Source organism: Euprymna scolopes, chromosome 22 (genome assembly GCF_053919585.1).
Source record: "Euprymna scolopes isolate OS-2025 chromosome 22, ASM5391958v1, whole genome shotgun sequence".
Classification (NCBI taxonomy): Eukaryota; Metazoa; Mollusca; class Cephalopoda; order Sepiida; family Sepiolidae; genus Euprymna; species Euprymna scolopes.
The window spans coordinates 113,185,460-113,212,685 of NC_136503.1; the positions used below are offsets into that span (position 1 = coordinate 113,185,460).

At 33.4% G+C, this 27,226-nt stretch overlaps 1 protein-coding gene and 1 long non-coding RNA gene across 3 annotated transcripts in view; one reads left to right on the forward strand and one right to left on the reverse strand.

Annotated features, from left to right (window-relative positions):
• Positions 1-27,226, reverse strand: part of LOC145243663 (cilia- and flagella-associated protein 54-like) — a 449,435-nt gene that overhangs the window by 205,438 nt on the left and 216,771 nt on the right. For both annotated transcript variants that reach the window (XR_013862929.1, XM_080106712.1), the window contains exons 36-41: positions 24,825-24,928; positions 18,293-18,420; positions 15,698-15,940; positions 9,428-9,648; positions 8,034-8,263; positions 7,169-7,321 (exon numbers count right to left, since the gene is read on the reverse strand). Coding sequence is in view for 1 of the 2 variants with exons in the window: in XM_080106712.1 (XP_079962838.1) it covers positions 7,169-7,321; positions 8,034-8,263; positions 9,428-9,648; positions 15,698-15,940; positions 18,293-18,420; positions 24,825-24,928 (1,079 nt within the window). In the remaining variant the exon portion in view is untranslated. The remainder of the gene's footprint in view (positions 1-7,168; positions 7,322-8,033; positions 8,264-9,427; positions 9,649-15,697; positions 15,941-18,292; positions 18,421-24,824; positions 24,929-27,226) is intronic.
• Positions 1-27,226, forward strand: part of LOC145243664 (uncharacterized) — a 38,679-nt gene that overhangs the window by 4,712 nt on the left and 6,741 nt on the right. The gene's annotated exons all lie outside the window — the stretch shown is intronic.

Here is a 27,226-nt window from a genome sequence, read left to right on the forward strand (position 1 = left end):
CAGATGGGGATCAGAGCGTTGATGATGTAAAGATAGAAGCTTGGTTTTAGATGCATTAAAAGTAACCAGCCACTCCTTTCCCCATTGTACAACGTGATCAAGATCAGAGGAGAGAGAATCGGAGAGAACTTGGTCGTTTACTGTCTTAGATGTGCTACCATAAATGGTAGTGTCGTCAGCAAAAATGTCTACGAATGATGTAAGGATGTGATTTGGAAGATCATTAATGTAGATCAAGAAAAGAGTTGGGCCCAGGATGGACCCCTGAGGGACTCTAGCATTTATACTGTGAGTTTCTGATTTTTGCCCCTCAACTACTACTCTTATGAACCTATCAGAGAGAAATGATTTAATAATTGAGAAGACATTTCCAGCTATACCATAGCTGGAGATCTTGTGAAGTAAACCTTTATGTCATTCCCTATCAAAGGCCTTTGATATGTCAAGAGCAATTACCCTAGAAAGGTTGCCTCTGTCGAGAGATTCGCTAATCCCATGAGATATAACTGTAAGCACATCTGCTGTAGATCTAGCAGAACGGAAACCATATTGTGTGTCACTAAGAAGGTTATTTTTGCTGAGATGGTTGATTACTTCTCTATTTAACAGATTCCAGCAACTTACTCATGACGCACAGGAGACTTATTGGCCTGTACTGAGAGGGGGATGAACGATCACCTGAATTCTTAAATACAGGGCATACTGATGAGATTTTCCATGGTGATGGGAAGCAATTCTCCTTAAGACAACGTTTAAACAGTTTTGTAAGTATGGGTGCTAGTTCTGGTTGAAGTTTTTTGAGTACTATAATTGGAATACCGTCAGGGCCGGTTGCCTTACTGGAATCAAGGTTTTTGATTAGCTTGGCAACATCACGTACAGATATTTGTATATCACATAGTGTGTTTTCTGATACAGAGGAAATATTGGGGGTTGGCGGCTTTGGTCGCAAAGGGTAGAATTGGCTGCAAAGTTCTTGGCAAAGAGTTTGGCTTTGTCTGATGCTGACGAGATTAACTCAGGTCCATTGATGATAGTTGGGATAGAGCACACGCTTCTGTTCAGGATTCTGTTTGCAATTTGCCAAAACTGGTGGGAACCAAGCCACTGCTCAGCTACTTTGAACTTGACGGACAGAGCATACAACTCTCTTGCGTTCTTTATTACTTTCTTACAATGGTTGCTGGCAGTCCTGAAAGCGGCTTTAGTTTCCATACATCTATTACGTTGGAAGCAGTGGAAAAAGTGATTTCTGTGCGCAATAGCAGCAGCACATTCTGGAGAAAACCATGGCTGGCTGTTAGGTTTTTGCTGGAACTTTTTCGAGGGTATGAAATTGTCTATACCTACAATTAACCATTCTGTCAGGTCTGATACTATAGACGATACATCCTTTTTAAACATGGAATGCAGAGGAAGATCCGATATAAATGTACGGAAACTATCCCAGTCAGCCTTAGTGTATCGATATACTGTACGATGGAGAGGTACATCTGAGGACTTATTACATTTCATTTTTATCTTAATAGATACAACTGAGTGGTCGGAAGATCCAAGAGGAGACAGAACGGAAACTGAACATAGTTCAGGGCAAGTTGTGAGAAAAAGGTCTAGGAGACTTACATACTGGCCGTCATTGTCGGGCACACATTTATTAAAAAAAAAAAATGACAACGATTCAATATAAAAATTCACGACATCGAATAGCAATAAAATAACACGGAACAATAGAGAGAAGAGAAACAGGGTGAGAGAGAGAGAGAGAAGATAAAGAGTGTGAGAGAGAGGCAGAAGAGAAAGTTGTTCCATCCTCTATCCCAAATAGTGATGAAACAGATTTTTTATGTAGCTTGTAGTAAAAAAACGCAACAGAAAAAGGAAGAGGGAAATCGCCTTTACTTTATATATAATACTAATACCTGTCCTGGGACGGGTATATGCAATCGATATAGCATCAGTTATAAACTTTCATGTGTTTTATCTTTTTCATGGAGGTGGGGGTTTTTGTCGTAATACTATTTCCATTATTTTCATCATATATATATATATATATATATATATATCCTCTCATAGTGATGCACAGATGCTGCAAACATGCACCGTAATGCATGTGTAGCGATAGTGCATAAGTGCATATAATGCATGAGGGTTTGTTGTGAGAGAAATTAAAATTAAGTTTTTCACTTTGAAAAGTGATTATTTCTTAAAAAAAAAACAACAAAAGGCTGTATGCTAAGAAAGTGGTCCACTTAAGATTTTGTGGGATCTATGTCCACTTCACTTCATGAAAGTCCTAGTTTGACAAGTTTTAATGTCCTGAGATTGGCAAATGTTAAAATTGAAACAGACTCACCAGGCAGCCAATCCATCTTCCTTTATTTATAACTAATAAAAAAGTAAACTATTGATAAGGATTACATTTTTTAAAAATCGATGAAATCGATTAAAAGTAAACTCTTTGTTTTCAAAAACACGTACATATAAAAATTCTGTTGGTAAACCTGACATAGTAATATGGAATAAGACAGAGAGTAACAGCCTTGGTTGAAGTCAGTGTCTTTAATGATGGAGGTCAGAACAGAACTGAGAAGGAGAAACAGACCAAATATCAGGGTCTCATGCATAATATGAAAAGAAACTGGAATCTTAGGGAAATATCAATCATACCAGTTATTATAGATGAATAAGAACTTTAAAGCCTATCTAACCAGTAATCATGGTGAACCAAGTACAAAAGAGATCCAGACAATTGCACTTAAGGGAACAACAAGGATCCTAAAAAGAGCTCTCGGCTGAAGTCAATAAAAAGTGAGTGAATGTTGGCAGCTTGTTTGGCTGGCCCATACCTAGCTTATAACCCCAAAATAAGGTACTTAAAAAATAATGATAATAAAAATGTTGAATGTCGAATGTAGAAGAATATCTTGGAAACATGTTTACCAGGAAGAAACAGTTGGAAATAAGTCATACACCATCCATTATGACTACGCAATTCCTACAACTATGTACCTAGAAAATTGAGCTAAAAAAACATGACATTGTGAAATAGGTCAAGAGAAGCAACCTTGGTAAAAGTTAGTACCCTTAATAATGCTGGGTTGAACAGAACTGAGAGGGAAAAGATAACAAAAAAATAAGGTCTTATGTACGACATGAAAAAAAACTGGAATCTTAGGAAGATCGCCATCATTCCAGTAGGAGCAATCGAACTCATGAAAAATAATTAAAAAGAAACTACTTGGCAAATATATTCGGTGAACTAAGTGCAAGACAGATACAAATAATTGCACTCGAAGGGGCAGTTAGAATTTTTAAAAGATCTCTCGGTTAGAATGCTTGAGATAATGGGTGAATGTCTGGCATATGGAAGGATTTTCCATTCTTTGCTAAAATAAAATAAGTAAACGAAAAAAAAACAAAACAATAAAAGTAAATTATTGATAAAACAGTTTTCTTTTACAACTTATGGTAAAAAAAGCGATTAACCACAAATCTCTACGTATATTAAAGAGAACCTTGGGTTTACTTTCAGCAACCTCATAACTTTCGCTTCCCTTATTTTGTCCTTTAGTCCTCGTATTCAATGAGTGATGTTTCTGACAAAGGGAAAAGAATTGCAGTTTTCTGGGTTAGAATTTATATATCTCATACTTATCGGTAGCTGGTTTTTGGCCTTAAGGAAATGTTTTGTGTTTTGTTTGTTTTTCTTAGCTTCTTACATCAAGTGGCTTCATGGCTTGTCTTGAGCGATTTCCATAAAAAAATTAATTCATAAATAAGATTTCCACTGAAATGTTCTGAGATTAACAGGTGATAAAATTCAAGTGGACTCACTCGGTATTCAATCCAACTGATAAGTCAACTGAATAGGAGAATCAAGGTATTGGGGTTTGAGCTTAGTTTTTATTTTTATGCTTCCACTCCCATTTAGAGACTCACATACTTGTTTTCTGCTGAGCCAGAAAACAGTGAGCGATCTGACACTCAGCAAAGGGTTGAGAGGGGCCTCACTAACCCCTGCCCCATCAGTATTTTGTTTGGTTCATTATTTTTAATTCTTTTTTTTTGGAGTATTTATAGCTCTTCTTACTCCCTATCATTACTCTTATATATATATATATATATATATATATATATATATATATATATATATATATATATATATATATATATATATATATATATATATATATATATATATATATATATATATATATGACTACACTGATGAAGACTGAAGGATCGGAGGAAAATTATGTACTTTTAAAAAAAGTTTAATTTTTTTTCATAATATTATTTTGTGTTCCTGCACGTCACCAATAGAAAACGAATAAAGAAAAGTCAAAAGTTTTTATACTTTTTGTATTTTTTTAATATATATATATATATATATATATATATATATATATATATATATATATATATATTTGTAAATAAAACTTCATCAAAACAATTGAAGATTTTTTAAGTTTTCACTGCATGTTTTTTTTTTAAACCATGCAGTGAATACGGTATTTTGGTGAAAGAATTTAGCTAAGTGAAAGCAAAAGTTTTGTTGTTTAAAAAAAATGACACTCGACACCCCAAATCAAACAGGGTGTAATGCATAAGTTGAATGAACGTTTGTAATTTTTTATTTGACTAAATAAATTGATCTCGATAAATGAATGTCCATTTTGATTTCACCAAATAAAACTTATTCTAAATTCGGAATCCTGCTTTTATTTGGAAGAAAAAAAATCCTTTGTGTAGCATTGATCGAGACCATATGTTTGATACTACTATAAAACTAAAGACAAAGATCCATTCTAAGATTAGACATTTTTATTAAACATATAATAATAGACAAGGTGTGAGGATGGAGGCTTTTACTAATTATGCACAACAAATTAAGGCACGACAATGGCATGGCAAATAATTCCTGCTGTTTTTTTATTTATGTGGTATATTTAGGGACGTCATTCGAGCAATCTAGGATTCTTTTGTCAAGAACAACAAAAAACAACCGATTTCAATAAAGATGGATTGATATACAGTTTTTTTTTTCTTCTAAAATTTTTTGTAAGAAACTTTTTTTTTTTTTAATTTCATACTGACGGGTCGAGATTTGGGAGAATTGAATAATTTGTTGATATATTTACTTTTCATTGTAATTTTTTCTTTTTTTTGTAAACGATTATTATAAAAAAAATTAACACTTACTATAAAAAAATTACAATTTAAAAAAAAAAGTTAAATATTTTTTCTTTTAACTTTAGTAAACATTTTCTTTTCTTTTTATATCTGACTTTTTCTTTCATTCATTCAAGTGATGTATTGCCTGGTTCAGGCATTGACGGCTATGACTCTCCATCTACCTCTCTCACTCGAGGCATTCATGAATTCATTGTTGCTCATTCACAACCCCATTCATGCTGTTTTCTTGAAAGTGTTTGAAGTATTGCCACAGCTGTTTTTGCAATTGTACTGTAGGCTGCAGTTTCTTTCTGTCTGAGCAGTGTTCACATTGGGCAATTGTTCTGACCATTGTACTCAAAGAGATCTTCTACCCAGTACAACGAGGTATGAAACCATGAACAGAATTATTCCTGATCGCTTTTGTATTACAGTTTTCTGCTTTCCATGACCTTACGTTACCCTGAGCGGTGGGGCGGGGGTGGGGGGGCTGAAGTAGGTACTCGACCTTGCCCAGGGTTCTTGGAGAGAAGGAGGCACCTAACTTTCTCCTTTGACAGTAGTGCTATCCTGCCACCCCATACAGCGCCTAGTATTCCCAAATGGTCAGCCATCTGGTATTAGCCAGGCTCATCGTTGATTAACTTTGCTGATTTAGCGGGAACCAGTGTGTCAATGTGATTATGCTGTATATGTGACTAATATTTTGTTAATATTCCTCCTAAGTCTGAAAACAAACAAAAAAAATCAGGAGGCATTTGTTGTACATTAATTTGTCGGGCTTCAATATCACATGAATAGAAAACCGACAGGAGAAGTTGTCATACATTTGTTGTGCCTTGATTTGTCATACATAAATAGTAAAACCAGGATTCTGGACAAAGAAAAAAGTTGCAGCATCCATAATAGGAAAATGTTCTTACAAATCTGTACTATGTAGGTAGGAATTGTTTCAATCAGCTTCAAGCTTATATGCTAAACAGATATTTCAAACATTGGAGAAGCTACATGTTTTGATAAGCTTCTGGTCTTGACCTTTACTTGTAATCTGAAATGGAATACGTACATCAAATCCAGTAGATATCTCACTGCTGATGCAATTCTCAATCTATATAAAAGCCAAGTATGCCCAGGGATGGAGTATTGTTGCCACATCTGGGCAGAAGCTGCTAAAAGCAGCCTATTCTGATTTGACAGAGTAAAAAAATAGACTTTGTAACCTAGTGGGGAATGCCCTTTTCTCTTCCCTACAACCTCTTTCCCACAGAAGGGACGTTGCGAACCTGTCTTTGTTTTATCGTTATTTCCACGGCAAGTACTCGTCTGAGCTTCAATCCCTGCCCCCCCCCTTGCCAATCTTTCTCAAAAAACACCTGTCTAGCTGAAACCACTGTTAATAACTTTCCCCACTCTTTAACTGTGCCTAAATCAAAACGTAGACTCCATGAACAATGCTTCTTTCTTAGAACTGCACGCCTGTGGAACTCTCTTCCGCTTGCCTGATTCCCAGCTGACTACAACTTAGTTGTCTTCAAGTCCAACATAAACAAATTCTTGATGAACCACCTCCTTAAGTAATCCTATCTATCAAATTTCCATTTATAATGGCTACTACAATATTATCCCATTGATTACTGCACACTCAATAACCCTTATCCTCAAGTAGCCTCAGGGCCTTGATAAGTGGTGACTCCTATATAAAAAAAAATAGTAGCTGCTGCTGCTACCATTGTTGCCATAATGACTACTACATTTATACTACAGCCAGTGTTGAATCAAAATTCGGACAAAAACCACCACTGGACGATCACATCCAGTGAACTAAATACCAACACATCCACACGTATCTACTTGCTGATTTCATTCAAGCTGCATGCTTAATATTAAAAATGTTATTTAAGGCTTAAACATGACAGACTAACCAACTGACTAATGGACGGATGCATGGCGGCATGTGAAGAGAAAATGAAACAACGTTAAAAATGGTTCTTACATTGTTGTTGTCCAATGATGTACAGTCCAAGTAAACGTCGGGAATGGTTCAAGGCACGGGCGCCATAGTTTGTGGCGTTGCTAAAAGTTTCCAGGCATTTCCAAGTGTAATCCACGTCCAGAGGAACGGAAATATGCTGACATCCTTCGTTTTCTATACGGAAAAGAAATTGGCAAATCTTGAATAATTATTGAACATATTATGAACTAGCGGCTGCGCCGCATCGGCACACACAATGCCGAGTCAAACACAAAATCGAGTACACTCAACATCAAGTACACTCAACATCAAGTACACTCAACATCGTCTTACCATCAATGCTTACCCTGTGAACTCAGAGTATGGGAAATTCCCATATGCACAAAACAAAATCACAAAAAACAAAAATACCTTAACTAAGGGTAAGGATAATGAGTAAACGTTGGCTAAAATGATGGTTAAAATTACGAATTTGCCAGGATTCGAACCTGGAATCTTCTGATCCGTAGTCAGACGCGTTATTCATTGTGCCACAAGTCCTGTCCGTATGCCCAAAGATATTATCGCAACTGTATACAGACAGTGCTAAATTCTGTTGACACGGGCAGGTAATTTTTTCGACAATTGCACGAAACAGCCCAAAAACCCTTATTTCGAGCTTTTCGTATGACTATGCATTGTTCGTTACGAACCATATATAGATAAGGACAATCTAGGGACTCACACCTTTCAGGGAAAAATTTTTTTTTTTCAATTTGGCGCATCCGTTTGAAAGTTTTATTGTTATATATACACAAACACATAAATAAATATTTAGAATATTATTAATATTATAGATTATGGAATATATATCCACATCTGCAAAATAATGTGAAGAGTTGCTTACCTTTGTAAATTTCAGAGCTATAAATATCCAGACGGGATTCTGGTGATATGTTTATGCTTTTAACCTTGTCTGTGGATATCTTCAATTGAGTGTTCAAGTATTCCTTCGAAGTGAGTGTTTTCAGTTGCGGTTGCAGCCCCGGAGAATTTATATTCATTTCTTTTAAGAGGTTTAATAAGTTGTTTTGCGCATCGATTAAAAAGGGAAGTGTGAACTCCGCAAATCGTTCACTGCATAAAAAAAAAAAATTTTTTTTAAATCATTAGTAAATACATTTAATAATGCAAAACATTTTTATCTGCCAACCATTTAATATGGAGTCTGCAAAAAAGATGAAGAAATATAAATATCAGGAAGAAGCAATAAACAATATTCACCATCATATTCGATTTGACATCTGTTTTGCATGCTGGGATGTATTGGGCAGCTTTAAGAAATTAATTACAACATTAACATATCTCTGCCCAGGTCCTTATCCCTCTTTATCTCTCTATATATGAATTTTTTTTTGTACAGATTGAACCATCAATGTATATTTAGTCTAGTTATCTTCTATTAGACATGGAGTCATATTTCCAAAATTAATAAAAATTACTGCAGTGTTTATGAAGATCAATTCAAGTATCTGTTGAGTGTTTTTTATATTCCTCGGAATGCTGTAGTTCAAGTGGCCTTTTCGGTTAGAATACAGAAATAAATTGCAACTTTTTGAAAACTGAATCGGCAGGGATGGAGTTGGACTTGAAAGAAAAGAACATTTCAACATGAACGTAAAATGTTTGTGCAGGAAATAAAACAATATTGCGAAACAGATTTATTTGTTGTATTAAAATCAAAACAATCATTGAATTAAAAAAAAACAATAACAAATAATAGCTAATTAATAAAATGTTCTTTTTCAAAACCAATATGCAAATTAGTTCACCTTGCGATTTATATCACATATACATAAGCAGTATATAAGAAAGATAGTGAATAGCTATTGTGTAAAGTTGAATTACTGTTAAGTTCACAAGTTCATTAGATGCCAGAAAGCCTTCTATTCTAATAGTTTCTTCTGTTAGACTTTGGAAGTCCCTCCCTGATTCCTGCTTCCCTGACTGTACTAACCTGCAGAAGTTTAAATGTAATGTGAACAGACATCTCGCTGCTCAACTACCCATATTCCCCTGTTAGATACGATTCTAAATAGTAGCACAAGTGACAATGTGTCTTGTTTGGAGTAATAAAAAAAAAGAAGAAATATGGCGTTTTTACTTGATCGTAGCGAACGAAATTGGTCCAACTTTCGTATTTACTCATCTAGATTATTCTGCCGCTATTCCCTTTTCACATGCCAGACTTTACTACTAGAACAGATTTTTGAAAAGGAAAAGAAAAAAGAAAACACTTACTTTGTAATTGCATTGAAGCGTAGTACGAGATCAGCAAGGTGTTCCCATTTTTTCTGGCTGTGAATGATTTTTATTGCCTTCATGCAGACCCTTTGCACGAGACGAACATCTACAATGGTAGAGTCATCCAAAAATGGCTCAAAACTAAGGAGGGAACCGCCGTTCACATTTTCAATGCCGCCAAATACAGATTCATAATATATCTGCGTTTCTTGCTTTTCCTGAAAAAAAAATATTTTCCACTCTATTATAAAGAGCAATGTATGTGTGTGTATATATATCTTATTAAATATTTTTTATCCAAAAAATTTAACATATCAACAATTGGCAATGTACATATACCAATAAAAATCAAGTCAAATTAACTTGACTCGAATATTAAGCTTCATGATTCTCACTTTCTGTAGTTGAGCATTCATATAAAGATATCGAAACGAAGACAACAAAAAAATATTGGGCATCATTGTTCAAATGATTTTGAAACATTTGTAACATTCATGAAAAATACAAAACATGATGCTCATTTTTTTTTTTTTGTATTGGCTTTGAAATATATATATATATATATATATATATATATATATATATATATATATATATATATAAAGGATGAAACCCTAGTGTTTGTAGGCATTTAATTATTATTGTTTCTAATCGTTCATTTCAGCTGAATTAAGGCGATCAATTTATCTCTTATGCATAGATCATCATATAACGATTAGATCATTCTGACTGCAGTAAAAAAAAAACATTTAAAATTAAAATGTTTAATTTCAACGTTATTTCACGCGGTTAACGGCAGCAGATTGGATACGGATCTTGCTAATCAAGCCAGAGATGGCTTGTGTCGCCGGGTTCGAATCTATCAACTGGTGTTACTCGTGTCACTCTGCACTGATGATTCCTGAAAGGATGAAACACTAGTGTCTGTAAGAATTTACAAAAATTATTATTGTAATAATTATTTCAGCTCTTTTAAGAAACTCGGTTCTTATTGTTGAGCACTTTAAAGTTGAAACAGAAAGTCATTCACATAGGCTCGCATACTGAGATCATGATTTTATAATCATTAGATCACTGTGGGTGGGTGTTACGACGTTTAAAAAAATTAATATTAAAATTTCAACAATATTTCTTGCGGTTGAGATTGCCCGTGAGGTTTGTTCCTTTGCTAATGGAGTCAAAGATGGCTTTGTGGCTGGGTTTGAATCTCCTGACCGATAGTAATCGTGTCACCCTGCACTGAAGATTCCCGAAAGGATGAAACATTAGTGTCTGTAGGTATTAAAAAAATTATTATTGTAATAATTATTTATATACATATATATATATATATATATTCGTCCCGTCACAAAAACTTAACAAGCATAAAACTACCCAACGTAAGAAGGGAGAACAAAAATTAATTATTCGGATTATTCTGTTATTCTCATCACGAATGTTATTTTCGCAATGTTTTGATCGGTGTAAACCCCGATCTTTTTCAGGTATGTCTTGTCAAACTCCGGAATCTGCATGAAATTTCAAATAGAATTCTTTATTTAAACGAACTATTAACTGAAAAAAAAACAAAAAAACAAGTGTACAGTGAACAAGGAATTAAAAAATGACTAAGTTCAACATTTGCCCCCCCCCCACCACATTAACCTCAAAAGTCCCTAGAGGACGTCAAATCTTGGTGAAAATGAACAAACGGTGCAGTTTTAGGCCTTAACATATTTAAATTTGAGTTCTGCTCCATGCAAAAAAAGAAATGACTAAGTCCATCATTCTCCCTTCCCATTTAGCCCCCAAAGTCCCCAAGGTCTTAACATATTCAAATTTGAATTCAGCACCATACAAAACTGCTAAATAGACATACACAGAAAATTTTGGAAAAATATGGTAAAATAGTTCCAAAAATGGAGTGTTTTTATTAGCCCTAAAAGAGTCCCTGGGGCACACCCAAGAGTCATAGCAAAGTACAGACAAACAAAATTATATAGAAATCAGTGTTTAGGGGTTAAATGGTAATAAACAAAAGGAGCACAGGATTTGTAGGAACGAAACATGTATTCACATAGATTACAGGCAAAGTCGAGTTGAGAATACCATTGCTCAATGGTAGTACGCTTGCACACGTCCCGCTTGGTCGTGTGCTAATCTCAGACTGCCGGGCACCGGTACTCGATACCGGAAGTGACGTCACTAGAGGAAGTGACGTCATGAGATAGTCCCTCCCAAGCTCTTTGTTCATAAAAGCTGTCAGTACATTTTAGGGTTTACCATCAATGGCTCGGTAACCTTTCTCTTATGGAATGACCGCCGTAGTTCAAGTGTTGGTTGAGGAGGTTCAAGATCAAAAGTTTTGAAGACAGTGTCTATTGGCTCATCTTCTAATGGTAGACTATCGCTGGTTTCAACTAATCGACATCTTCTTAGTTGGTTCTGGTATATGTTGGTCCATGTCACCGATACTCTTAGTAATTGTACCCACCTCCCAGAATGATGTGATGTTTTTATAACTTTTGAAAAACATTCTTTCACCTGGTATGAAACGTTTACTGGGTACATAAGTGGCCTTGACTGTTTGGGTAAGAGCTTTTCAAAAACTGCTCTCACTTTCCGCGCAAACATTGTTTCTGCAGGTGAGACTGCTGTTGGTGTGTTCGGGTTGGGTGTAGTCCTATACATGTGCAGAAATGTTTGGCTTGGGAAATTCTTTTGGCATGGGTTTTTTAGCTTCCGGCTTTGCAGTTTCAGTTTTTATGCCTCCTTTGGCAGATTCCGTTGAAGCTTTCTTTTTCGATTTCTCTGTTGCTACAAATGGGACGTTTCGTTTCTTCGTGAAAACGGGCAGAGTGTTTTCTTTTAATTTGAATCTTGCTATAGCCTTTGTACATTTTCCTAGTCCCGGTGAGAATACTTCTGGAAATTCCTCTTTTAACTCATCCTTCAGTTGTTGCACTTCCATAGACGAGTCTTCTACCCTATGACAGAACTTATTCATAGGCTGGTCCCACAATTCGAATCGCTCCATCCAATCAGTACCGAACAGGTTTTACGATGTCCTATGTACTTCCGCATTGTTGGTTTTCTTAGCCTTTTCCATGTCTTAAGGTTAATGATGCACAGGTTTGATCCGGAATGCACAGTTTTATTTGCGATGTTAACTGTGACATATTTGCACCGGTTCTTATCCGAATCCAAGTCGAATCTAGTCTGTCGGATGCTGTTCTTGACCTTGTTCTTCCTGCACTGGGTCGCTTTGTGGCCCTTTCTGCCACATTGGTTGCAGTATTTATATTTGTAAAAACATTGACTCGACCAATGTTTTCCGCCACAGCGATAGCACGGGCTTGTAGGGGATCCGGGTCTTGTGACTGGGTGATACTTATTAGATGTAGCCTGAGTTTCCTTACTTCCAGCTTTGCTTTTTCGGGGTGAGTGTTTTTTTGGTCTGAAGGTCGTCCTTCTAATGACTGTTGTGCCTGCCTCCTCGATGTGTCTCGAGTTGTTCCTTATGCAAACTACCTGTTGACAATCCTCGCCCAACTTCTGGAGGGTGAGCACCTGTTTGCTCTCAAGTCTAGAGAGAACACGTCGTCTAACCCCAGCGTTTTTGGATGAGACTAGACCCTGCGCAAAAAATAAACACTTGAAGTCATCTGCCTATAAATCAGATAGACGGAAATCATCGCAGTGTTTATTTACCACGGACGCGAGTGTTAGGTAATCATCATCGTCGCTTTCAAGCACTTCCATCTTCTATGAAAGAGCATAGAATTCAGGCTGAATAGTTTGGATAAAAGTTTGACTGCTTCAGAAAATTCCAATTCACTCATCTTCCTGGGGAGAATATAATCCACAAACTTGCTATGTTCTGTGGTCCCTAATTTCCTCACAAGTAGGCGAACTTGCTTAGCGTTGCTCCATTATTGATAATCCACGGTGAATAGGTCCTCATATCTCCGATAGAAAGCGTCAAACGTCCCCTATAACTCTGGTTGGTAGTTGAACGTTTCTATAGCGTTCCATATTGTACTTTGGGAAAAAGCAAAACTGTCGTCCCTGTGTTCTGTTCTATCAAATATATTTAACAATAGATCTCGTCTCTTTTGTTGAAGTAGCATTCTCTCCTCCAACGCTTGTTGCTTTTCTTGAAATTGTAACTGCAGCTATTTATCACGTTCTTTTAATTTTTCCTCAGCTTTCTGCTGCTGGTCCATCTGAGCTTTGATGATTAGCCGTATTAATACTGCTTTGACTTCTTCCATCTTTTAATGGATTTTCCAAACGCACGCAAAAAAAAATTATTTCCGTTTTTGACTGGAGAAGACAGATAAAATAATGATAAAAAAGAAAATGTGCTTTCTTCGAGTGTGTGTATGAAGAGGTACCAATTTATCCCTTGCTTCTTGGTAAAATCCTTAGAGATAATTCAATATGAGGGCAGGAAAAAAAAATTAACTTTTTTTTTTGCGAAACAAAAAAAAAAATATGTACTATGATACACTACACTTGCAAAAGCATAAAAATAATTGTGGAATTATCTGGAAGTTAACCAAAATGGCTGTTTTTTTTTTCTTTATATGTGTGTGTGTGTGGGGGGGGGGAAGTTATCCCCATGTGGCAGAAAAAAAAAGTTTTTCGATTTAGGGCCGACAGTTAAAAATAAAATATTTTAGAAAATTCCACTCAATGAAAAAAGTATTTCTTTTTTAGTCCAAGTAAAACGAAAAGGGGGGGAAAAAAGAAACATTTCTCTCTCGTTTAAATATGCATAAAGTTATCAGCAAAAACAAAAGCAAAAAAAAACAAAAAACGTTTCACTTCATTTTGAAAATGTTTAAATTTGCATAAACCTAAACAGTCGACATTTTACGATAGAATTGTTCACGCGGTGAAAATTAGGTCAGCATTTTTCTCTTTTTCTTTCTTCTTTCAACAAGGCAACAAATTAGTTTTTTAAGCATTACAAAAAATGCGTTTAGCATAGTTTTTTTTTTCAATTTAAATATAGAGACAAAAAGAGTAACTTACAATTTCTTCGATAACTTTGCCATGAGTTCGTTTTCTTTTTCTTTTTTTCTTTTTTTTTTGTTGTCGTTAGGACATAATTGTCAGTCGACTTCTTAGCTTGTCAATTCGTCGTTCTTTTGAAGTCAATTAGAATTTTGTTTGTTCTTTTTTGTGGAGTAAACCTATGTGAAAGTCGAATCCTCGCCGCCAGTTCTTATAGGGTTAAATGGTAATAAACGAAAAGAACACAGGATTTGTAGGAACGAAACATGTATTCACATATATTACAGGCAAAGTGACGTCCCTAGAGGAAGTGACGTCATGAGATAGTCCATTAATCCCCTGGAGGAGCGTCTCCAACAGTTAGTTACAACTTTTCAGGAAGTTTTATAAAAATCCAAGGCATCAATTTTTTTTAATAAGCACAAAAGTGTCAATTTTAGCCATTTTAACCCGAAAACACCCTTAGGAGCACAACCAGCGTTTTACCGGAAAATCCGTTCTGTTACTTTTTTACTTATATCATGCTTAATGTTTGTGCAAAATTTAAAAAAAAATCCAAGGCATAGTTACTGAGAAAAGTATGAACGGACAAGGATGGATTTACATGTCCACTCTCCTTTTGTCGGGAGACAAAAAATCGATTTATAATAAAATATAGAACTGCTTTTTTTGATAAACACTAGTTATCAATTTCTGATTTCCGAAGCCATCACCAAGTAGACTCCTTCTATCTTACAACATTTTCACTTTATCGTCAATCAAGCAAAAAAAAAAATAAACATTAGTATTATAAAGATTGGGTTTAGATCAAAGACAGCAATGTATTGTATATGTATATTTATATATATATAGTAATCTATAGTGATAAGTAGCAAGATTGTATATCTAAAAAGAAATAATGGATTTAATGCTCCCAAGATTCAAGTGCTAGAATTGTCCACACGGATCTATGCCAAAACAACAACAAAAAATTGGTAAAATTCAGTTGTAAGTTACACTCTTCTGGAGGCTGAAGGTTCAATCTTCAGTCTGTTACTTAGGATTTCTACCCAATCATGGCTAACAGAACGATAGCATGCTACACCTATGGTTCAGTTCGAAATTCCATGCTGATTCCTTAGTTTGATAAAAGACACCTGAAGAAGGTTGGGGGTTACATAGACCAAAACGTGAAAATAACACACAAGATGAAAACAGCAGTCCAATTAATCCAAATAATACGAATTATCAAATTCTCATCCAGAAAAACTTCAGAAATACACGTACTTTGTCTGTTCCATTGTTTTCTGATTCTTGTAATTTTTTCAACATATCCAAAAGTAAATCGGAGGCTAAAACCAACGCGGGATAAACCAAGCTGTTGTATGTTTTCAATGAGATATAAATGCATTCTTTGGATGCTTTGCTATTGACACTGACTAATTGGTATTGCATCGTCTGCACCACATCCCATAATATTTTTGCATTGTTTTGTAGAAGGGACCACATTTTTCCACGATGAGCAAAAACCTGAAAGAAAAAATAAAACTGATGGTTATATATCTCTTCAGAATTTGACATCAGTTCACAAAAATGTTAATTCAATTCTACCTTAATACCTATTATATTAAAAGTCATATTCCTGTCTGTTTATTTGTTTGTTCACAATTTATAAAAGGGTACATAAATACAATATACAAAATGTATATAAAAATATACAATATATAATGCAATATACAAAAATATACCATATATAACACAATATACAAATGGTATATAAAAATATACAATATATAACACAATATACAAAAATCTTCCATATATATATATATAACAATATACGAAAGGTACATAAAAATAAAGAAACATCTATATGATGTATGTACTGATGATGAAACGAAAATATCATATTCCAAAATAAAAAAAACTGATCAAGTAGTTTTATTTTTAAATAAGAAAATCAAGTTTCATGAGTATCTGAGGAATAACTGTCTCGCCCGCCATGTAAAAAAGAAAAAAATTTAAATAAAACAAGGAAGATTATTCAACAATAATTCAAAACTTGCGATTGATGCCAACAAATTCTCATTAATGGTTTAAAAATGATTTTTATTACAAAAATAAAACTACTTGACCAGTTTACATAATTTTTTTTAATGTTATTTTCGTTTCATCACAGGTACATACTCCAGAGTTTTGTTTTTCAATACAGGCGGAATTCTAGACAAAACCCGTTTCTATAAACTGTTGTATGAACATGCGTCTGTATACGTTCAATGAACAGGCCGTGATCGTCCGCTCATTGTGCTGGTCCAAATTGTGTGGTCTCAGTCAGCAGAAGAATTCTCCCTGCAAACAAAATTATAACTGCAATATAAAACAAATAAAGCTTTATTTGCTTTAGAGATTACAATGATACTCGTTTTCATCCACTTAACAACAGATTTGCAAATAAAAATTCTTAGAGTGACCAAATCAAAACAATCGAGCACAAAGGCTACCGAAAACCAATTGCTCCTTTTCTTGAATATATATCGATATTTCATGGACCATGCAAGAAAGACCATCCAGATATCCACTTGAAAAGGTTAAGCTGCTGCTAATCTATGGACATAAAAATATCTAATGTATAAAGGGTACTACATCTGACCGAACATTATTTGGGGGAAAACTCAAAGAGAGCATAATCACAGCAGAGAATCTTGTATCTTTAAAAAAACATTATTTTATCAAGTGAACAAATCGAATTCTGGGTGGTCAAAACTCCAGTTCAGACATATTTCCCATTTCTTGGGTTACAGTTAATTAAATATTTCCCATTTGCAGCAAATTTGTTATTTTATTTATCTCCTCTTAGGAAGGTTAGACACAAGTTCAAATGTTCATTTGATGAAAATGTTTCTGTAGAACAAACTGGATTTGAACTTGGCACACCTAGGTTTTCAGTCTGTGTTGTAAACTACTTAGTCACCGTCACCTCCACTCACCCTCGCAGCAAGTTTATTATTCATATGCATTGCAAACATGCAGCCCACCAAACATATATAACCGCTTAGTGCATGTTTACGATTGTACTTTTGGCATCATGGCAAACTTATCAAGTTTACATCTTGCAAAAATAAGGCAAGAATTACGGCCTTTGCATTATTGTTTAGAAGATATTAATCATATACACCTACCCTTACTTTAAAATGTTTCAAAATATGAATTTTTTTATTTTATTTTCTCATCATTTTGTTCTAGCTGGGGATGGGGCATTCTACTGGATGCCAGACATTCATCCACTATCTCTATGATCCCCCCTGGCCTGACTTTCATGAAACACATTCGTCTAGCTGAAACCACTATCAATAATTTCCCCCACTTTTTCTGTGCCTAAACCTAAACGTAGATTCCATGAACAAAGCTTCTTTCTTAGAATTGCACACGTGTGGAACTCTGTTCCGTTTTCCTGCTTTCCAACTGACAACAATATGAGTGTCTCAAAGTTCAATGTGAACAAATTCTTGATGAGCCATCCCCTTATGTAATCTAATTTAGCAAATTTCCACTACTAACGATTACTACGGTGTTTGCTCCATTGACTACTGAACATTTATTAACCCTTATCCTCGAGTGGCCTCCGGACCTTAATAAGTGGTGACCCCCTTTGTAGAAAAAAAAAACAAAAAAACTCATACATTTCAACTGAGCAGTCATTTTTAAGATTCTGTGCGTCTTTTAAGTGCAGTTACTTTATCTCTCTTGCACTTGGTTCACCGGGTATATTTGCCAGGTAGTTTTTGAAATTATTATTCATGAGTCTGGTTGCTCTTATAATTACTGGAATGAAAAGTGATAGAAATAGTGCAACAAAACCAGAAAAAGCAAATCTGAAATTACCAAAGATTTCTGGAGGCAGGAAAGCACTCTTCGTAAAATGTCTTGGATTTCATCAGAATTGTTTTCTATGCCCTGTAACGATTCAGGTGGAATGCCGCCTTGGGTTGTTGGGGATTTTAGAAAAAACCCTGGCACAAAAAGAATGGGAAAAGAATAAACACAATGGATTATGTGGAACAAGTTTATGTAGATGGGTCGAGCCGGCAGATGGGTCGCTATGTAAATAGATAAATCTTTACAAAGTGAAAGAAATTTACAAAGGTAGAAAGAGAGAGGGCGAGAAAGAGATTTACAGAATTAGAGAGAGAAAGATCGATCTTTGCAAAGGGAAAGAGAAATAAATTTTTACAGAGAACGAAAAAACAAGGATATTTACAAAGTAAAACAGAGAGAGAGAGAGAGAGAGAGAGAGAGAGAGAGAGAAAGAGAGAGAGAGATCTTTATACAAAGAGAAAGAGAGATTTTTTAAATACAGTTAGAGAGTGAGTGAAAGTTTTACAGAGTGAGATAAATCTCCATAAACTGAAAGTGAGTTAGATATTTACAAAATCAAAGATAGAGAAAGAAAGAGAGACAAAAGAGAGAGAGAGAAAGAAACTTAGACATAGAGAAAAAGAAAAAAAAAAAAAGGTAGATAGAAAAAGAAAGAGAGAAAGAGAACTAATAAGCTCTGACCTTCTTCATGTGCATCTTTTCCAACTTAGAAAACTGAACGTCAGACACAGGGATTTGAGAACTTGGACAGAATTTTGAAATGAACCTATTGTAACGTAACCGTTACACTTCACTTTAATAATTCATAAAAATAAAACTTTACTTTAATAATTCAAAAAAATAAAACTTTACTTTAATAATTCATAAAAATAAAACTTTACTTTAATAATTCAAAAAATAAAACTTTACTTTAATAATTCATAAAAATAAAACTTTACTTTAATAATTCAAAAAAATAAAACTTTACTTTAATAATTCATAAAAATAAAACTTTACTTCAATAATTCAAAAAATAAAACTTTACTTTAATAATTCATAAAAATAAAACTTTACTTCAATAATTCAAAAAATAAAACTTTACTTCAATAATTCATAAAAATAAAACTTTACTTTAATAATTCATAAAAATAAAACTTTACTTTAATAATTCAAAAAATAAAACTTTACTTTAATAATTCATAAAAATAAAACTTTACTTCAATAATTCATAAAAATAAAACTTTACTTCAATAATTCATAAAAATAAAACTTTACTTCAATAATTCAAAAAATAAAACTTTACTTCAATAATTCATAAAAATAAAACTTTACTTCAATAATTCAAAAAATAAAACTCGTAATAAATAAATAAATAAAAATTCGGGTCGCCATTTATTTTTTTAACAAAATCATTTATTACTGTTACTTTCGGCACCACTTAAGATTTTTCTCGCTGCTACCTTTCCATTTTAGCTTGGCACGCTTTCCCTTTCTACCGACCGCATGCTTGGCCCAGCCAGCCCATTCTTGTCTTCGACTTCACACGTCCATTCTCTTTGACGTCCACTTTTCTTCTCTTTCATGCACGTGGTGTATTTTTCTCGCCTTTTTTTACTTCTTCCTAATTTGCATATGCCTTTTATTTTGGCTGCTGCTGTTGCTAATCTCTTCGCAGCCAGCCATCTTTTGCTGCAGCTACTTTCCTACGTGCTCCTATACACTATGTTACGCTATTATTTAATCATTGAAAGGTAGCATGTCAATGTAGACCCATGGTGTAACAGCTACAGTCTAAGTAACGGTCTTCTAAAGGTCGAAGGTTCAATTCCTTACAACATGGGAAAATAAATAAGAATCACATAAATTACCATTTCTAACCACCCATAGTTGATGGAATACGGATTAGATGAAGTCTTGTATCTCTACCGGCTATCATCCTAGTCAGACTGAGCTGGCTTCTTCCTGAGTATGGACTGCATTTCGAACCATCACAGATCTTGAGCTAGATCGTAGGATATGGCTTACCACTTCCAATTCCATCGCTTGTTGGATTTGTAAAGAGTTGCCACATTCTTCGCTTTCCGAAACTCTAAACTAAAGACTTCATTGGAACTTGTACAATTATATTTTTTATTTTATATTGTTTTATTTTAGTTTTAAACTTATTTTGAACACTTTTTTAAAACATTTTTCTAATCCCATTTTCTCCACTTTCTGATCGTTTATTTTTATTTATTTATATATGCATTTCATTTTATTTTTATCTATTCATATATGCATTTCCGTATCCCCTATTTACTGTTTCTATCTCCTTTTTTCTCTACTTTCTCTTCTATGTTCCCTGTTTTCCTTTCTTCCTTTATCATTGGCTCTTCTTTAATGATCCCAATTATTTCATAGTGCATATATATATATATATATATATATATATATATATATATATATATATATATATATATATATATACTAGCTGTACCCGGCCACACGTTGCTGTGGCTAAGTTTGTTAAAATGGAACACATGTGAAAGTAGAGAAAAGTTTGATTCTTTTTTTCAAGAGACTGTACAAATTATTTTTTTAACAGATGTTAAGACAATAAACAGAAAAATACTTCCATCATTAATTATGCAAAAAAATAAATAAAATGTTGATTTAGTGTTTCAATATGCTTATAAATTATGATAAAACTTGCTGAGTATCCACTGTTTTACGGTTGTTGTAAAAATGGAACGGAAACTTAAATTTCGCTTCATTTTAATCTTTCTAAATTTAATTGTGCCCCCCAAACGAATATAATCAAAACAGTAACATTCAACAATTGTACTTTATGTATATAAAACACAAAATATTTATTAAAAAAAAAAAATTAAAAAAAAAAAAGTTAATAACGAAAGGGAAATAATTCCATTTTTAAACGAAAAAGTCAGTTTACCTAACTTACTGTATTAATGCTATTTTTTTTAAGCAAGAAAAAAAAAAAAGGTAAATATCCAGATACGCTACTACAGAACACTGACCACTCTAATTCGTTTTTGTATAATTAATTGAGGTTGCTGACAACGAATCTGATAGTCAAACTTGGGGCAAATTTACCGTTTGCATGGTATTTACCCCTGAACCCACGAACTTCTTTCCACCATTTTGCAGCTTCCGTTTATGCTATACGCATGCACGCTGTAGCATAAACGACGGCTTCACCAAGCAAACTACGTTGGGGGGGGGGATTTTTTTTTCCAGGACATAGAATTTTCTAATTTTCAAAAATACATTATAGCGCTTTTTGGGTGGAAAATTTAAAATTAGCTGAAAAAGAAATAAAATAAGAAAAGGAAAGCACACCAAGTTGGAGTAGGGGGGGGTAATTTATCTGTTTTTTTTTTTACCTGGAACATCGAATTTTCAAATTTTCCGTAAGTAACGCACCGACATTTACCAATTAGAACACCATTTAACATTTTCCAAAGATTTTACTTTGTACATTGGGGGCGCGAGCGGGGGGGGGGGGGCGGATGTGATATTGGGGCGCGTGCGCGCCCAACATCACATTCCCCCCCCCAAAAAAAACAAATTAGAGTGGTCGGTGTTCTGTAGTAGCGTATCTGGATATTTACCAAAAAAAAAAAAAAAATTTAGGTTTGGCTATAAATTCCTAAACTCATTTCACCCGAAATAATTTAGGTGACTGAAATAGGAATCTAATTGAATCTTTAATTTCCTGAATAGTATACGATAATTCATTTTTCTTCGAGTTATATCGAATACATTAATACAGACTTTAGGGGCTTTTTTCGTAATGTTACTGTAAAAATTATTTTTTATTGTTACAAATTACAATGCTTTAAAAAAAGCAAAAATAAATTCTTGCGTTTTTTATTTACTACTGAAAACCATAACTTTAGTAAAGGTATTTTTTGTTTAAACAAAATAAAACATTTTCACTAAGAGTTAAGTAAAAATAATTAGTTCATTATATTCTGCGATCATTATTTGAAAAATACTGCAATTTTCATTAAAATTCGTTAATTTCCTGATTTTTGGTGAATTTTTAAGTAAAGGGAGGAGTCAAAATGTGTAGCGTTGGCATTCATTTTGCGACCACATGTGGTTAATTTAAATTAAAGTTCAATCACATGGTTACATTATCAATAATCATGTAATTAAACCCATTGAAAATTTACCGATATTGTAAACACATTCTGTTTACATTAAGCCCGTGGTGTTTTTTTAGTGATGCAATGTTGTCAACTGAGATTTAAAAAAAAAACGCGAGATCAGGAGAAAGAAATGTCCAGAAAATCGCTAGATTTTTAACTTATCGTCTGAAATTTTCAAAAATCGCTAATTCCCTGCCCCCCTCCCCAAAAAAACTTCATAATTTTCCGTGTTTTCTCACTATGGGTTTGTATTACTGTACACATAGATTCGAAAAAGTTCTCAAAAAACAAATATATAACAAATAAATGTTATCAAAGGCCAGATAAGTTACTTTTCTACCTAACTGGATATATTTTTCGTGTTTTTATTCAATGTAACATGTTTATTCAGCTCGAAAACCATACAGTGTTTACCGATGTATTGGCACATTCAAGATGGAGTCTGATTCTCTCTTTAACACGGTAAGTTTGGGAAAAGATGTTATAAATAAAAAACCGGATAAAATACTGTAAAAAACTCGCTCAATACATGTTACTGTGACATAGGTTGACATATATTCGGCGGGTTTTTAATAGTATTTTGTATAGTTTTTTATTTATAATACCTTTTTCCAAACTTACGGTGTTAAAGAGGGTGTGAGACGCCATCTTGACTTTTCGAATCCATCGGTAAACACTGTATGTTTTTCGAGCTGAATGAATGTTACATTGAATAAAAACACAAAAATATATCCAGTTAGGTAGAAAAGTAACTTATCTTGCCCTTGATAACATTTATTTGTTATATATTTGTTTTTTGACTTTTTCGAATCTATGTGTACAGTAATACAAACCCCTTCGGAGGTTGGAATGCCACCCCCACCTAAAATGTACTTGGAAAAATCGATTTTATAGTGAGATTTAAGAATGGTTAGTCGAAAAAAAGGTGAAAAACAAAACAAGTAATCAATAAATAATTGTTACCAAAGGCAATAAATGCTACTTTTTTTTACTTACATCAATGAGTTTATTTTACGTTTTAAAGTATTTTCAAGCGAATCTAATGCGGGTGTGTGGGTGCCAAATATCTCCAGATTTTCTAGAATTCCCCGCTAGATTGCAAACGAAATCTCCAGATCTAGCAGTAAAACCGCTAAATTGTAACACTGGTCACGTGACAGGAAGCGGTAATAAATAATTGTCCCTAAATAAAAAAAATGGCCTCTCGGTACAAAGAAAAACACCTATTTATCATAGAAAAATTAAGTATAATGTTATAATTAAAAAGGAATATATAAAAACACACATGGATATAGTAAACATTATACAAAAACGTGGAAGCCATCCGTCCAGTGGTTTTTTAGACAATTAATTCCGAACGAACCAACAGTTACATTTATATATATATATATATATATATATATATATATATATATATATATATATATATATATATATATATATATAAAGTAAGATTGTTGAATGTTATTCTTTCGATTACTTTCGTTTTGGGGAGAGGGTACAATTAAAAAAAAAAGATTAAAACAGGACGTAATTTAAATTTCTGCTCCATTTTTAAAACAACCGTAAAACAGAGTATTTTCCGCAAGTTTTACCGATGTTTCTTTTACAAAGAAAAAAAAATCAGCTACAATTAGATTCTAACATTTTGTGTTCAAAAATGGCAGAATTATAATTAGTCAAAATGATCGACTGCTGTTACCTCCACTGTATCTTGAGAACTCTTCAGCATTAAAACATGATAAATCGATAAACTTGATAAATTTTATTTTTACTTGTAATCATTTGACATCATTTTTCGTAATTTTTGGAATTTATACTAATTCATGATCCCAATTATTTCATATTGCTTATATATATATATATATATATATATATATATATATATATATATATACATATATATATATATATGTATATATATATATATATATAGGTGTGTATATATATATATTATAGTAAAAAATAATTATATATATATAATATTACCTATATATATATATAGGTGTATATATATATATATATATATATATATATAATTATTATAGTAAAAAATAATTATATATATATAATATATATATATATATATATATATATATATATATATATATATATATACTACCCTTCCGATTTACCCTGATATGTTGTACTCACTTTTAATTATTGTTTACCATATTATCGTATTCCTTCATTCTCATTTCTAAATATCATTAAGCCAGTTTTTTTTTTATATTTGCGTTTTGTATAATTCTGACATTTCTTCTCTTCTTGTGAGAAGCATTTAGCTTCGAAATGCTATGCCCTGAATGTTTTATTTTTCCTGAATTTTCCCCCTAACTTTTCCTTATTTTTTTAATAGCAGAAAGTAAAAAACATATGAACCATGAAAGGGATAAAAATATTACCTTTCTTTTCAACAAATAATTTTTTCTTTCTTTCTTTATTTTCAATAAGCAATAACATTCCAGTGGTCTCATATGAAAACCAATTGTCATCATGGTAAGTCCCACTGAAATTTAAAGAAAAATTTTAGAGTTGAAGGAGCTGATAGAGCTATAGTTTATATAGTACTAGCCGGCCCGTATTCAAGCATTGTCCTCAAAACAAGATTAATCGCAAAGTCTGATACTTGAAACCAAAATTTATATATGTATAATAAACATTTCATTCTCAAGTTTCTTGCAAACACAATACAAAAACTTTTGCATTTATTCATATTAATAGATAAACGTTTACATTTTATTTATATAAATGTTGTGGCATGGAAAGGTCACTAAGAAAAACTCAGACATAGATATAGTTTAGAAAGGGTATTTGTATTTACAAGACAGAATACACACAGAACGAGAGTTGTAATACTTAATACAAATATAGCGTACTATGAGTGACTTTCTAGAATGGTATCTGTGAGTACACTGTTAAGAGAATTCATATGCGTATGGGTGAGTCCCCTACAATGCTGGCCTCCCAAGAGTTTTTATACCGTAAACAGATGTTAATATCTTTTCCACTTGGATTCAATAATTAGTGGGTCGATGACTTTACCCTGTAAGAAGGTGCTATAAGTGGAAATAAAGGGAAATAGCTGACTCGCATTATTTACAATATCATTTCTTTAAAGTTATCATTTTTCTGTGTTAATAACAAAGAAATAGGTTTTGATATATACACATAAACATAAGTTAGTTGGGGTGTCAGTTGCTGAGGTTCGGAAGCAACGAGTGGTTATTATTTTTACGTCAATGGAAGCTCTAATGGATGCAACTAGAAGATGTAGAAACTGAGAGAAACGTTGCAAACCTCCCAGGAAAGTCACAGGCCTATGAAAATAAATATATAATCTGTGTTATGGTTTTTTGGATGAATATATCGTCCTTTACAGAATCTTCAAGTCAGAGACCAACCCTTGAGAAACAAACTATAAAAGGAGGTATGTTCCCCCTTTTTTGTGCCCCACACATGTATAAAAGTTATTACTGTCGCAGCAGCATACTGGGATTGAAGTCAGCAGTGTGTTATAAAGAATTGTTTCACGTTCATCTATTATTTTTTGTTAAAGAACAATGTTCGTCAACTTAAAATGAATGTTTCTTGTGAACTGTTATATGAATTATACGTACATTTACTTTGACTGCTCATTTAAATGTGTTAAACATAGACGCCCGCACGTATTGACAAATGACAACACTGGAGTGTATACTCACTAATTTCAATAGCCAGCAACAAATGATGTCATTCATATAAACACAACAGGTTTTCATAATTTATTCTGTTTTTATCAAATCACTTTAATAATTATTAATATTGACAAAACTATTACGTATATATAGGAAAATAAAATTACAAATGAAGAACACCAAACATTAATTTATTATAGACTGTTTAAAAATAGTTATGCTAATAAGGAATTGATATAGCAGTCTTTCGATCTTCCGTCAATACTATATGTGTACAGTAATTCAAAATACTATGTTTCATTATTGATTTAAATCAAAATAACCGCTTTTTATTATAACATAGAAATGAAAAGCAATCTTCATTCATTTACATAATAATGAAATAAAAATCGAAGCAAAACAAAGCGATTAAAATGTCTCTGCATAAAATAAATCAATAAAGAAATTTATGTCTCCGTTCAGTCTCGAAAGAAAAAGGATACCCCCTGTACGGGCAGCTGTGCATGTAATTATGAGGCAAGGGTTGCGCAATCACCAACCACACCTCGCCTGAATCGGCACTGATTGAGTCTAATAGCAAGGAGAAGTCTAGGACGACAGGAAACAATGCCGAGATAAGAGGAGAGCACATAGAGCACCTGAAAGACCCAAATGGTCACCCATTTAATACTGTCTAGATTCAATGTTGCTTAACTTCGGTGATCCAACAGGAACCGGTGTGTAAAGGTGATTAGAATAAAGAAATACCAATGCCTAATTAGTATATTCAGGAGTGACTTCCCTTGAACATAATTAAAGTTCTCTTTTCTGAATTATTCTGGAAACATTTGAATGAAGTACAAATACGTAAACGTTCACTCTATACATGCATGAGATTCGAAAATAAGGCTTGCCCTTCTTTCTGGCAGTGGTTTTCGAGTTGCGTGGACATGTTTGCATCCATCTTCATCTTTTTTACATGTTTTTCACACTGCTGACGATGGTGCATCAGATTTCGCTTCTGACCAGAGTTAAAGGAGACTCCCAAACAGCCATCATAGCACGAAACTTTTCGCCCAGTCACAGAATTCACTCTAAGAATATTTTTCAGATTATTCAAAGTTTTATTTACTTTACATATCCCATGCATT